At 37.6% G+C, this 15,558-nt stretch overlaps 1 protein-coding gene across 3 annotated transcripts in view; it reads left to right on the plus strand.

Annotated features, from left to right (window-relative positions):
• The window catches only part of PLCB4 (phospholipase C beta 4), a 417,084-nt gene extending 401,526 nt beyond the window's left edge, over positions 1–15,558 (plus strand). For 2 of the 3 annotated variants that reach the window (XM_029220098.1, XM_029220099.1), the window contains exons 35-39: positions 2,569–2,670; positions 7,909–7,966; positions 8,484–8,570; positions 11,579–11,615; positions 14,029–15,553. In XM_029220098.1, coding sequence (XP_029075931.1) covers positions 2,569–2,670; positions 7,909–7,966; positions 8,484–8,570; positions 11,579–11,615; positions 14,029–14,117 — 373 coding nt within the window. In that variant the 3' untranslated portion in view covers positions 14,118–15,553. Of the gene's footprint in view, positions 1–2,568; positions 2,671–7,908; positions 7,967–8,483; positions 8,571–11,578; positions 11,616–14,028 lie in introns of all 3 variants that reach the window. The other variant, XM_029220101.1, reaches the window with a different exon arrangement.

Below are 15,558 nucleotides of genomic sequence, written 5' to 3' on the forward strand. Positions count from 1 at the left end.
ATACTGCATATGATGAGCTGGACTTTTTCCCAGGGCGGAAGAGTGTTAGGTCAGTTATGTCTTTTTATCACAGCTTTGTTGCAGCTCGCCTGCGCCTACCTTAGTGCCAGCTGTATGCCACAGTTATGGTCTGTTGATACACACAGAAAAGTAGAAAACAGAAGCATTTTACAAACAAATCAAAAAGAAACTTTTAAAATCTAACTGCATGAATTATCTAGGCACAGTCTCAGATTTCCAACTTTATTTTGGAGTGATATACAGCCATAAGAACATGAAGTATTTTTGCCATAGTTTCTGATTCTCACATGAATCAACTAAATGAGGTATACTATGCTGAGTTTCCTGTGGGCTAAGTTTCCAGACACTGTCCATTTTCAAGTATTCTATTTATTTGTATAGGATTAAAAGTTGTCTTTTTTTCCCTTAGAAATGCTCTTGATTTAGTACACAGAAAGGTCTGTTCATTATCCTCCCTTTGACCATTGCTATAATACCAGATTTTAGGTGTCCACCCTTATTCAAAGATACTTCAAAGAATAAGGTACTCTATTCTAATTTTTTTTCTTTTGAAGTTGAATAAAGGGAAAAAATTAGCCCACAACAGCAGGCATTGTCTAAAAAAAAAGTAAATGAATTCTTGCATGACACAGGAAGTCATCTGAAGGAACCATAACCTTAATACTAACTTACCTTAAAAAACAGATCGATGACAGGGGTATTTTTCAAAAAAAACAGCAGCATCAAAGCTTCTTCTCAAGCATCCTGTAGTTGTGTTTCTTTGTCACCATCACAGCTGTCTCTCTCGGTTAAAAAATCTTGGCTTCTTAACATTCAGCAGCATTATTTGGTTATAGATAGGTGCTTGTTGAATGAAAGAAGGGATGGTCAATTTAATAACAAGTTATGAAAAATTTTGAGAGCCATTTTCTTGGGCCCAGGAGTTTCTATACATATTCCAGCCTCTGTGGCCCTAAGGTCTCTGACTGAAGCACTCTCTGTTTCAGCTTTGTCCACCCCTTTCCCTGAAGTACAAACACTACTTAAACAACCTCGCTCCTTGGTCCCTCATTTCCAGGCAGTGCTTCAAGGAGATTGCCACAGGTTCCAGGGAAGATTCTTTGTTAATAATATTCATTTTAGTATTCTAAATTGTATGCTTTTAATGAACTCATCAATAATATAAAGATAGGAGTTTTTGTGGTACACACACGCATTCACACACACAGTGATCAGTCACCTGTAAACGTCCTTTCCCCCCCCCCCCCATTTCCTATGCTTATTTGAAACCATTTCGTCCCCTTCCTTCCCTTGGGCTGTCAGAAAACAGGATGGTCACTTGTGAGTGTTAGAACATCCTTTCTCTTCCAAGCCATCTGATCCCAAAAATATGGGGCAAAGCTGGAATATCCTTGTATTCTACTGACCATAAGTGGTTGTCCCTGTGCATTCTTTGATTACTCTCATGCTGTATTCACTATTTACTTTTTTTTAAAATTGTATATAGGTTGGTAAACATGATTGCCTGAGATATTTGTATATAACTTAAGACTTGTAGCTTTTATTATTCAGAATTCTTATGACATGTTAATGACAGTGTCCTACTCTGGACAGCTGAATACGATCATTGTGTGGTTAGGGTTAGCTTAGACACACATAATGTCACTTCTTCCCAGCCCACCACTGTTACTTCACAGTGACCCACTGCCCCCAGGAGAAGCATCCTAGTGGATCGGGGCTCCTGCCCTCCTTTCCACAGGGTACAAAACAACTTGATGAGCCCAATAGTGAAATAAAAAGTGAACCTAGTCCCGTTGTTACATGTGGAATGTGTTTTCTGTTTCTGTTTTCATTTTTTTATTAGAGTTAAATATCCATAACATGAAATTTACCATTTAACCATTTTTAAAATGTATGGCATGAAGTCTATTCGCACTGTTGTGCCACCATCACCACCATCCATCTCCAGGACTTTTTCATCTTCCCCAGCTGAAGCTCTATACCCACTAAACACTAGCTCTCCACTCCCCTAATTTTTCTTCTTTCCAGTTTTATCGAGATGTAATTGACATACAGCACTGTATGGTTTCAGGTGTACAGCATAGTGCTTTGGATTTACATACATCATGAAACGATTACCACAGAAAGTTAGTGAACATTCATCATCTCATATAGATATAAAAGAAAAGAAAAAGAAAAAAATATGTTTTCCTTGTGATGGGAACTCTTAGGGATTACTCTCTGAACAACTTTCATATATAACGTACAGCAGTGTTCATTATATTTATCATGTTGTACGTTACATCCCTAGGACTTATTAATCTTATAACTGGAAGTTGGTACCTTTTAACCACCTTCCTCCAATTCCCCCTCCTCCCACCCCTGCCTCTGGTAACCAGAAATCTGATCTCTTTTTCTAGGAGTTTGGTTAGGTTTGTTTTTTGTTTTTTGAAGTATAATTGATCTACCACACTATGTTAGTTCCTATGTTAGTACACAACATAGTGATTCAATATTTCTATACATTACAAAATGATCACCACCTGTTTGTTTATTTTTAATACATAGGGAAAGCAAGGAAATGCGAGCACACCAGGCTAAGATTTCTATGGAAAATAGCAAAGCCATCAGCCAAGATAAATCTATCAAGAATAAAGCAGAACGGGAAAGGTGAGTCTGAACGCTCACTGCCGGAATATAACACTGACTTGAAGACACAGACTCGACAATATTTCTGTGTGTATACACACACTCACATTTGAGATATAAACAAACCTGTGAGTTCTGGTTTAGAATCCTGCTATTATAACTGCTAGAAGATATATTATTATTGCTGTAAAACATCTTCTGATTGTTTACTACCACTAGTAAAACAGATTTACATTCAATATATGTGTGCTAATTTACAAACAAAATTATATAAAATATGGCAAGATATCCTTCCCACATCCCGTTGGGTCATCCTGTAAGCATCTCATCTGCTCAGGTGTTAAGCCCATTCTGAATGGACTTACAGTCTGTATAACAGCATGTAGGATGGTCTTCTTCCCTTGACTGGCCTCGTGCTGTCCTTGACACCAGGTGTCATCTCAAACCACCACCCCCCCACACACACACACAGGTTTTCTGGTTCATCCTTGTCTTAGAATGGGTTTCTAGAAACAAAGACAGGAATTTGTGTGCATATGATTTACTGAGGAAAGGATCTTCAGCTAAGGGGAGAGGAGGAAGCAGGAGGGGGCCAGGGCAGGGGCTAAGTAAGGATATGGTCTCGGCTAGAGTTCCTCTTCAGCCTGATCCCAAGCTCTGGATTATAAACTCTACCATGATCTGTCCCTTTGAACCACAGGTGTCTGGCTTTTGTACTTCTATGTTAATCAGTCATTGGCCACATAGAGTTGGGGGAAGGTTTGTGTGACCTCCAGAGAAGATCCCAGGTGCAAGCCTTTTAGCCAAAGCTGGTAAAGGGGATCTGAGAGGACATCAGTAGTCATAGTACCCAAGAGAGGGAGTTAGCAGCACTTGGTTCCCAGTGATCCCAAAAAGCATCTTCATCTGTGATGCTCATGGCTGCCCTGAAAGCCTCTAAGAACACAGATGCTGGTTGCTCCAGAAATGAGAGCTAGGTTCACACAGCAGTGGTCAAGCACAGCAGGATTGTGTCTCTTGGAGAAATAGACTTGGATAGAATGTGGCTGCCGGCTGAGTTCACCACCCACACAAAGCCTGTGTTTTATGTTCAACAAAATTCAGAGCAAAGTGAAGATTACCTTTGGGGGTTAAAACGTGAGCATGAAGTTTAGGGCTTTACGTCATTCAGCTGTGGACCATAGGCTGAGCTGTTAGGAAACTTTGCAGCTCCAAGCAAAGTACCCCTGTTTCAATTCCACTGTCTACATGGTCTTTTGTGGACGCTTAGTTGATACCTGATGTTTCCTCCTTGTCTTGAACACAGCAGTAACTGCTATCCAACTACTTCAATATCGTTGATTTTTAAAACGCATCTCATTTATTAACCATAATTAAAGTTAAACTTGAAATAGGACAAAATATAAAGCATAATACCATCCAGTGCATTTTTATGCTGAAGTTTTGTTGGATTAAATATGGTTTGGAATTAATTGGCCAGCAATAGGATTTGGAATTCCACAGTAATTTGACCTGGAAATGAATTGCCTTTTCAACACTTTGGCCAAGAAATTTCCCAGTAAACATGGAGTGTCATTTGTGTCTCTCTAGGGAGATTATTACTCAATTTAATCAATGCTCATTTACACCATCATTTTGGGGTAGTTATCTGGTTCTTGTTTATTTTAACAAAGTGCCACCCTCTGGACGTTATTCTCAGACAAGGAACTTTGCTTAATGGCCTTGTGTACATGGAAATGACATTGTCCACTTTAGCTGAAAAACACAAAATATTCATGCCATGATAAAACCTTGTTAAACTGTTTTAGACTGTCCAAACTGAAATATAGAATTCAACATGATAAATGTGCTAATTGTTAAATAGCTCTTTATCGTACTTTTTCAATTATGTTGCAAAATGGACTTTAACCCAGTTGAGATCAAGTTATCTTAAATTATGAGTTACTGATAACTTAACCAGGAAAGTTTTTTTATTTAATTTCCTTATTTTGGCTTATTATACTTATTTATTATAACTCAGTATCCAGTGGTTAGGTGACTCTCAAACATCTACAAATGGCTGGTCTCTTAAAAAATAATTTCTCTATGCTAAATGGTTACCTTTTTAAACACATGCTGTGTGTATCCACCTTATCAAACTACTGAGAAATAAAATTAAAAATTTATAATCAGAGAGCTAAGAAAGACATGCAGAAGCTGAAAAATACTTCTATTCTTGGGTCAAAGCAGACATTTCAACATAAATGCCATGATATTTATAACTGAATGACAACATAAACACTGTTGATCAATGTGTCAGAGTTAGATGAAGCACACAGGAAGAGAAATAATCAGCAAAATAAAGAGGCAACCTACCAAATGCGTGAAAATATTTGCAAACATATATCAGGTAAGGGATTAATATCCAAAATATATAAGCAGATCAACAAATCAATAGCAAAAAACAAATAATCTGATTTTAAAAGTGGGCAGGGGACCTGAATAGACATATTTCTAAAGAAGACATGCAAATAGCCAACAGTATATGAAAAGATGCTCAACACTATGAATCATCAGGGGATGCAAATCAAAACCACAATAAGATATCACCTCACATCTGTTAGAATGGCAGTTATCAAAAAGACAAGAGATAATAAGTGTTGGCAAGGATGTGGAGAAAAGGGAACCCTTGTGTACTCTTGGTGGGATTGTAAATTGGTGGTGCAGCCACTATGGAGAACAATATGGAGGAGGTTCCTCAAAAAATTAAAAATAGAACTACCATATGATCCAGCAATTCCATTTCTGGGTATATATCTGAAGGAAATGAAAACACTATCTAGAAGAGATGCCTACATCCCCATGTTCATCACAATATTATTCACAATAGCCAAGACATGGAAACAACCTAAGTGTCTATGAACAGATGAATGGTTAAAGAAAATTTGAGATGTCTATTCAATGAAATATTATTTAGCCATAAAAAGAAGGAAATCCTGCCATTTGGGACAACATGGATGAACTTTGAGAACATTATCCTAAGTGAACTAAATCGGACAGAGAAAAATACTATATATTTGTGGAGTCTATAAAAAAGCCAAATTCATAGAAACAGGGTGGCATGGTGATTACCAGGGGGTGACGGTAGGGGAGTCAATGAGGAGACATTGATTAAAAGATACAAACTTGCAAATATAAGTTTAATAAGTTTTAGGCATCTAATTTCAGCATGGTGACTGTAGCTCACACTGTATATTACTTGAAAGTTGCTAAGAGAGTAGATCTTTTTTTAACATCTTTATTGGAGTATAATTGCTTTACATTGTTGTGTTAGTTGCTGCTGTATAACAAAGTGAATTAGCTATACGTATACGTATATCCCCTCCCTCTTGCGTCTCCCTCCCACCCTCCCTATCCCACCCCTCTAGGTGGTCACAAAGCACCGAGCTGATCTCCCTGTGCTATGTGGCTGCTTCCCACTAGCTATCTGTTTTACAGTTGGTAGTGTATATATGTCAGTGCTACTCTCTGACTTCGTCCCAGCTTACCCTTCCCCCTCCCCATGTCCTCAACTCCATTCTCTATGTCTGTGTCTTTATTCCTTTCCTGCCACTAGATCTTAAAGTGATATTTACAGTGAAAATTATAGCCTAGATGCATATATTTTTTTAAAGAAATGAAAATTAATAAGAAAATGCTCAAAGAGGACATAAAATTAGAAAAATAAACTGAACCCAAAGATGTCAGATGGGAAGAAATCAAAATTTAAGAAGCAAAAAATATTAAAATAGAAAACAAAAAGCAATGGAAGTAAAAAAGTGAAAAAAGCAAAAGCGAAAGCTTGTTATTTGAAAAAAAAAAAAATCAGTGAACCTCCAGCAAGACTGATAAAGAAGAAAGAGATACCACAAATTAGTAGTATTGGGGATGAAAAGGGAAATAACTACAAATGCAGTAAATACTTTTGAAAACCAAGACTACTATAAACAATACTACTAATGAATTTGAAAACCTAGATGGAATGGACAATTGCTTAGAAAAACTAAAATATCCAAAACTGACTGTAAAAGAAAGAGAAGACCTGAATAGACCTATAACTATTATAGAAATTCAGTCAATTATACATCTATTTAGTCATGAGAAACACTCCACCTCACCAATAATCAGGGGAAATGTGAGTTAAAACAACAGCATGATGCCATTTCAAAAAAACAGCAATTGACAGAAAAGGAAATGTCTGATAGTAACAAGAGTAGGCAAAGATATGGAGAAAGGGTAACACCCAGACACCATGGGTGGGAGTGCAAACTGGGACAGGTACTTTGGAGTAAAGATGAAGTTGTTTACTCCCTACCAACCTGCAAGTCTAGGTTTACACCCTGGAGAAACCTTTGCTCATACGCACAAGAAGATATGTCCTACATTTCATTTATTTAGCCAATAGACAGTGTGCCAAGCATTTCAGGACCCTATGTGCCAAACCATTGTGCATTGTTGGGAAATAACCTACTTTCTATTAATGGCAAAATGAAAATACTGTAATCTACTCATAAATGGAAAAATCCATGCAGCAGATGAAAATAATGGAATCGTTTGAAACATAGCTATATCTCTTAATCATAAGGCTAAGTTTTAAGTTACAGAAAGAAACCCAGAATATGTTAGCATTTAGGTTAATCTGGAAACCATACAAAACAGTATATGTATAGTCCAGAAGCATCAGCATCACCTGGGAGCTTATTAGAAATGCAGAATCTCAGGTCCACCCCAGACCCACTGAATCACACCCTCTGGGAGTGGGTTCAGAAATCTGTGTTTTTGATAGTATCTCCATGTGATTTGTGTGCATGTGAAAGTTTGAGAAACATTTGTGTGTATTACATATGGATACATCCATATGTAATAAAAATATTAAAACATGGATAGGAAGGTCCACACCAAATTCAAAATAGTGGTTACCTCTGGAGAGAGATAAAGGAGGGAAGTGGAGTGAGGAAGAATACAAAGGGGGGTTTATTTATATCTGCAATGCTTTATTTCCTTTAGAAATATGAGACAAGCATGGTAAAACATAATTAATGTTGACTAATCTGAGTGATGGGTACACAGATTTTTTTTGTCTTTTTCTCTGTACATTGTACATTTCAAAATTCCTCAATAAAAATTAGGAAAAGGAAGTGGTAATCCCATCAAATAATTAAATGGAATATGACTCCTTCATATTTAATATCATGTCCAACCGACATCATACCAACTGTTGTTTGTACCTGTTGCTTTTAGGCGGGTCAGGGAATTAAACAGCAGCAACACTAAAAAGTTTCTGGAAGAAAGAAAGCGAGTAAGTATTTTATAATTTTCTTGACACTTTTCCTTTAAAAAAACTATAAACAGTAACTCATGCTTAGAAATCAGACTACTAGCTAATTTGCTTAATTTGCTTTTTCTGTACGTCAAACATTCTAGCTTCTCTTCTCCGCTCCCTGAAAGCTAAATTAATCTCTCACTGAAATCTTTAAGGTAATTATTTGCTCCATTTTATACAGAGAATGAAGCCAGATTTTAATCGTGAACAAGTACTCTTGTTTTCTAAGATTTTGGCAGGAACTATCTTGCCAGTAAAAATTATGGGTTTAAACCCTCCCAGCTTTCAGGCTAATCCTAAAAATGAAAAGAAAGTAATTTGGCATTTAAAAATCCAATTTTGTATTGGATAACACATATTTTTCTTTCTTCTTTTTAATTTTTTTTTATATCCGTCACTTAAATTGCAAACTACCAACCTTCATCCATAAGTTTTAAGATTACAACCCAAAGTTGACCAGAAGTTTTGTTTTGTTTTGTTTTGTTTTTTGCAGCTCGCAATGAAGCAGTCCAAAGAAATGGACCAGTTGAAAAAAGTCCAGCTTGAGCACCTCGAATTCCTAGAGAAACAGAACGAGCAGGTATTTCACCTAAAAAGCATAAAAAGTTGTAGGCAGCCAGCCAGCTTCGGGAGGCAAATGCCTTAGGTCAGAGTCACCCTTCTGCTAAAGCCCGTGGCCTGAGTAGTAGCACGGAAAGATGGCTAGAAAAATTTGGTGCCCACTGTACTTACCCCATTTCATCCACCAAGAACAGAAAGTATTCTTTTTTGAAGTGGGAGAGGAATGTGGCTGTGGGGAGAAAAGAATCAAAAGTCATGTTTTGATTAGATTATGGGGATTCTAAGAAGGACATTACTGAGAGGAGGAGAAAACAGGTTACAAATTGTTTCTTCATTTTCACTTAGAGTTTTATCACTTTTACCCTAGAGACAAGTGAGGTTGTATTTAAAAGAAAATGAGAGAGACCACCCACTTTCAACCTCAATCTAAAAGTGAAGTTATAGAACCTTATTAGGCCTTACAAGTGAAACTTAGAGGCATGAGCCACCATAACTCTACAAACCACTGGAAGTGGGTGGATGCCATACTCTTGGTGCTAAACGCTAAATATACACAAATAAAAATAAACACAAAAAATGTACACAAATAAAAAGAGTTATCCAAAATCCAACTATTTAGTAGCTATCAGGCATATACCAACACCAGGATAAATGTGTGTTTACCTCGAGCAGTACATATAGATGGGCTATAGCCCATCGGCCATCCGCACTCTCATTTCAATTTGATGGAAGTACCTCTAGCTTATGTGGCAAAATGACCCTCAGCAGCAGTTAAAATTTCAGTCTGTCTCAGTCCAAATACATCTCTTTAGGTGTAGCTGGTTTGGAAGTTTCTAGATAATTCACTTCAATATAGAAGCTTTAAAGTGGTTTTGCTGAAATACGTACTTGTACTACATTATTCTTTCCTATTTCCTTTCATATATAAAGTAATACTATTTAAGGTATATTTTTTAAGAGTAAATGACTTCCATTGAAGAACACCTAACTGGAAATTACACTAAAAACTACCTTTGAGAAAGTAAAACAAAACCATAAAATCTTTTTTTTTTTTTGTATTGCAATTGGGTAACAAATAAATCCAACTTCTGGTTTCAGATTCTTTACTTTTTAGTTGATAGAAGTTTTACTCATGGGCATACTTCTGAGTTATGTTTCCCATTTCCTTTCCAGCTAAATGCTTCTATTCATGAACAGTCCACAGATCCCTAAGGGGGACAATAAGTGTTTATTGTCCCATGGGCCCAACTCATTTGACCAACTCATAGATACATCACCTTCTGGTACAAGTTACTAATGATTTTGCTCCTAAAGCATTTCTCAGAAAGTGCTGGGGGGGGCGGGGGGGGATGGGTGAATGAGTAAGGGTAGAACCACCATCTCCAAAACAATAGAATCCACTTTAGTGAATCAGGACTGGGTGGGGATAAGGATGCCTTAGAAGAAGGCACAATGGAGGTAAGATGCAGTTATGTTTCACTTAGCTAAATTAAGAAACTACTTAGAAATCATTGTGTTGCTTGGCAACAAGTTTGACTAAAGAATATAAATGTGCTAAAAATTACTCATCACTACAATAGTGGTGTATATCAGAGCTAGAGAGTACGGTTACCTAGTCTTTTTAGTTTGAGAGCTAAATTGCATAATTTAAAAATCACTTTGGGCTTTTATCCTAATACATGTGTAACTCAAATCACACCAGAGTTCTTGCACTGAAATACTGGATTAGTGATAACTGTACTGATTGGATCATATTGGGAGTATAGTGACCTTTTGTTCCAAAAATTCATATAATGCCTTTCAGTGGGTCACAGGTAATGTCTACCACCCACACCTGATACTTTGAGTCACAGAAGCTTAGGAAAAAACATGAGAAGGCTTGAGATTTGATGAAGATTTAATGAGATTCCATGAAAAGAAATTCAAGATATAGTGACACTTCCAGCAAATGTAGAATTAGGACTTGAATTTCTTTGTTAAGCTTTGCTTTACAAATATGGCCTATTCTATAGCAAATTCAATCCCAGGTATTTCTGGTATACCTTTTTTTTTTTTGGAATTTAAAGATCAGAGACCTCTCAATTCAGTTACTCAGTGTGTTTCAACACTGTCATAGACACAGGGCAAAAGACATAGTGACTCTGTTTCTTCCCTCATAATAGGCGAGGTCTGGAACCATTTGGAGAGCTCCCTTTATAACCAATATTTCATTGGCAGAAAACAGTTTCCTGTCTCCAGGCAATCCCAAACTTGTATAACAATCTCCCAAACTACTGTTAAACCCCAAGACTTTTTTCTGTTTCTAAGCCAAAAATAAATGAATTTTAACATTCTCCCATAATACCTCCCTTTAAGGTTTCTTACCTGCTTTCCTGTGACCCTAATCGCCTAAATTCTCCCAGTCACTCCCAAAGAAAAGCCTGGAATCGATCTACTTCATTAGCTAGACCGTGTTGAGGGCATTGGTAGAAACAACTCAAGTTTTAATATATTTGGGTCCTGACTCTGGATCCTAACTTCATATGGCCTTTTAAAGCCTCTTAATGGCCTTGTCTACTTGGTCAGCCAGTTATTCATTTAAAACTCCAAAGGGGTTTTGCTGCTGTTTCCCATCGACCTCCCAGCCACACAGGAGCTCATCCTTCTTGACATGCACCATTTCAAACCTGAAATGCTCCATTACTGTCACACCCAAGTTTTAAAAATTGATTTTTGCCATCAATCCTATCATTTAATAAAGAAAGGTGAGGGGGTCTCGCTCAAGGGTGGGTTCCCCACTCACTGCCCCACAAGAGAGGCGCAGTCTGGGCTAATAGGCATCGGTCGTTTGTTTTGTTCTTTTTTTTTCTGTTGAGATCAACTTGGGGGAAGTTTGTCACTGACGGTTGTATACATGTTTTAGTCTTAGCTTTTTGCTTTTCTGTATATGGTTTTGCATTCATTTTTCAAATTCACTTCAGTATTCATTTATTTTCTTTGTTTTGTATGTATGACTCAATTTTGACATTACTATTTTTGTACAAACAGCTTTTGAAATCCTGTCATGCAGTGTCCCAAACGCAAGGTAGGACTGAAAACTCTGATAAGCAAGACATTGCCTTCCTGCTCAACTACATCCATATTCTTGGTGCTTTGATGATTCACATCTGCTCATGACTAGTTAAGATCACAAGGGTTTGATTTAAAAGTGTGACTATTTAATGCTTGGATTTCTGATGTAATATTCAAACCAAAATGGCCAACATCTTGAGAGAATTATTTCTGATGGAGTTTTAGTAGCCTTTCCAGTTGCAGACCTGGGAAACTCAAGCCATGCTAATGAAGATGTACCCAGGCATCAAAAACAGTGATGTATGGTTGTTGTTTGGACAGATCACAGCTAAGACTGGGTCACAGAGTCATATCTTTCACAAACATTAATATGACTGCCATTAATTTTTAAAGCACCCTGGTAAAAGTTCATTGGTGGTTTTTAATGACAAAGAGTTATGGTTTGCGTGCAGAAACATTATACAATGTCATTATACAATGACTCTTGGCATGCTTTGTGTTAGATCCAATCTGCCAGGGACCTTAATCACCCCTTATAAGTGACTATATGATTTATTGTTCAAACAAGATAGTTTTGTAAGTGAAAGGGGAAGCTGTTCATAATAGCCAAGACCATGGGCATAAATTGAAACCGTCCTTGACAAGTGGGCATGAATGGTCACCCTGCTCATATGAGAAGCTGGCTCTTGGAATCCTTTTTTAGTGTTAATATGATCCTTCTTTCTAAACAGTGTTCAATATTGTCTTTAAGTGCTAGAGGGGGAGAAGCATAGGGAATCCTTTATTACTACTTAGTGAACATAAAAGTATTTAATTTCAAGTGCTGATAATGTTTCACTGTCATCTCTTATGAATACTGCTTGTGTCATAGTTTCATGTTTGTATATTTTTCTCCATTTCTTCATTTCTCTATTAGAGCATTATTATATCTCAGGCATAAAAAAAATCTGGGGAGGGGGAACTGTCCATCCCAAATGTAAGCAGAAAGTTATCATCTTTAATGTTATTATATCCAACCTCACCAAAATGAAATTTAAAGCCACAATATAAAAATAATGATAAGGGCTTCCCTGGTGGCGCAGTGGTTGAGAGTCCGCCTGCCGATGCAGGGGACACGGGTTCGTGCCCCTGTCCGGGAAGATCCCACATGCTGCAGAGCAGCTAGGCCCATGAGCCATGGCCGCTGAGCCTGCGCGTCCGGAGCCTGTGTTCTGCAACGGGAGAGGCCACAACAGTGAGAGGCCCGTGTACCGCAAAAAACAAAAAAACCCATAAAACAAACAAACAAAAATAACGATAAGAAGGAACTCACTCTATGGTCTGTGGGTTAAACTAATTTTGTAGCAGGACTTCATTTGGGACATTTAGATGCTCATAGTATGATCTGCAGAGTTGACCAAATCCTCCCACTGACCTTCCATTTGGTTGGAATACCTAACTAGACATGAATAGTAACATCAGAGCTCATGAGAGTCCTCCTCTTGAGTTATATCTTTCTATATCCATGTTTCCATTTTTAAATGCCCTTTATTTCAAAATGATGTGTCACTGAAAAAGGACAGGGTGCTTTATTGTTCCTCTGAAAGATCCATGTATTGGGTTGGAAAAAAGCATATGGCTGGAAAGTAAAAGATAAAATGAACCAATTGATTTTCCCTATTTTGCCAGGCAATGATTTGTCATCAGAACCTGTCCCCATATGATGCCTTTCCACCCCCCAAATCAGCTGGTTGTCTTCTTGACAGCCTTAATTCATGAGATTGAGTTCACCGTGGCTTACTTCCTGGGGTGGACCATAAAAAATGAATGACTCCAGAGAAGTGAGAGCCTATGAGGATAGTTTTTGGACAATAGCATTCCAGGAACCCTACATATTCCTGTAACGTTCTGTTTGCAGCATACTCCAACCAAATCAATGTGATATGCTCCCACCTGAACTTCTCCATCAGTGAAATTCTTAGGCAACTACTTTAAATTAAATTTCAGGCTATTTGGGGAATAAATTGTTCATAAGCAATGCTTATTCTAAAAGTGATCAAATTACACACAGTCAAGGCATGTCAATCTGTAGAAACTAAATCAAACAGTTAGACACGACATAATCTATGAGTAACAGGCGTAGCCTCTTCTCAAGTTGTTTTCCTGGTACTGTGTGGGCCAGTCCTTCTCAGACTTTAACGTGCATAAAAATTTCCTGGCGATCTTATTAAAATGCAGATTCGGGGTCAGTAGGTCTGGGGTGGAGTCCAAGATTCCGCATTTCTCACAAGATCCCAGGTGATGCTGATGATGCTGGTCCATGGACCACACTTTAAGTACCAGGACATAGTGACAAGCATCAAATTTACGGGAGAAGAGAGGTTGGGTTTGCTCTACGGATTCAGGAGAGGATTTCAACATGTAAGGTCACGTTTCTGATGTTACAGGCGAAGGAGATGCAGCAGATGGTGAAATTGGAAGCCGAGATGGACCGCAGACCAGCAACAGTTGTGTGAAACTCCAGGACGCAAACTGAAACCGCAGAACCACTGCATCAAAAGAGCACTCCCAAAGTTCTGAACACAAATTCCGTGGAAGAAAGCTGATGTCTTTTGCGTCTCCTTTATGTATAGACAAGATGTCACCTGAAACCACAGAGACTTACGTACTTCTCTTAAATGTTTTGAATACTGAATTTCCTTGGCCAACTAAAAGTAGCTACAAATCCCCCCAAATTACGATTCCAATAAGGCAGAGTTTACCCATTGATCATACCACTTAAACATGTTTGCTATAAAGTACCATCACAGATAAATGAGCTTGGTGTTGACAACTCTGCTTTGTGATGCATTAGGACATGTTTGAGCAACAGCAAAAATAGTGTATTAGCCATGTGATAGTAAGCGCATGCACTAGGGGGAAAAGAAACTCTGTCTACAAATTTATCAGCAGAAGTGGTGATCTGCTAGACAAATAATCTGGGGGAATTTTTCTACATCTAAGTTACCTCATCAGTAAGTGCCAAGTCTCCACCATGCCATAAGAAGCTAACTTCCTGTAACAGTTGTGGAAATTATTAGAACAATAGAAAAAAAAAGAAAAAGAACAGTGTCCCTGTGCCAAAACCATCAGTGCTCAAAAGGAGAACTCTGTCAGGCACTTTTAAGAAAGTTGACATCTGACATTGCTTTCTAGGAATTGCTTCTGCCAATTCCAGATTATTACAGCTCACTCTTACACCATAAAGATTGTGAAGTGGTTATTGGCAAACGTTTGTAAATGTGACCATGTATAAAGTATTTATACTCCTAATTCTCACTGTCAGAGAGCAAAATCATCTAAGTATTGCCACATGACAAGATTAGTAAACAGGAATACTAGAACTATGTTTGCATGATACACAAGCACCAATTATGACTAATCCATACACAGTTAACCTAATGCAAGTAAATACTGGTTAAGAAAATGTATGGCACAGAATATAATTTGACTCAAGACTTTTAGCATAATGAAGAAGTCTATATATATGTGTATATGAATTATGTGGGCATTCTTGATACTTCAAGTTCTAGTTTCAAAAAAAATACATAACTAATTTAATTTTACACAAAAATATTTATGCAGATTTTCAGAATTTCATATCAGGAAATAACCTTTTTATGTCTGTTAAATATCAAAACAATTTGCTACAGTGTTAATCTGCATGGTCTTTAAGCCTGCTGTAGTTGTGTTGCAGAGACTGCATGAAGAAGTCCCCCCTGGGAATGGAGCCATGCCCCAAAGCCCAGAGGAGTGCATGGAAACTGTAATCTAGAGCTAATCAGATTACTGATTTTAGGGCACAAACCACCAACTGAATTGTTGTATATGCTTGTACAGATTGATTCTGTGTGTTCCTCTGAATAAAGCAGAGAAAATTATGTTACCATCAATATTGAAATTAAACTTCCAACTTCTCTAATAAAAAATGAAAACAC

The sequence above is a fragment of the Monodon monoceros genome, unplaced genomic scaffold (genome assembly GCF_005190385.1).
Source record: "Monodon monoceros isolate NGI ecotype Baffin Bay Population unplaced genomic scaffold, NGI_Narwhal_1 Super_Scaffold_13, whole genome shotgun sequence".
Taxonomy (NCBI): Eukaryota; Metazoa; Chordata; class Mammalia; order Artiodactyla; family Monodontidae; genus Monodon; species Monodon monoceros.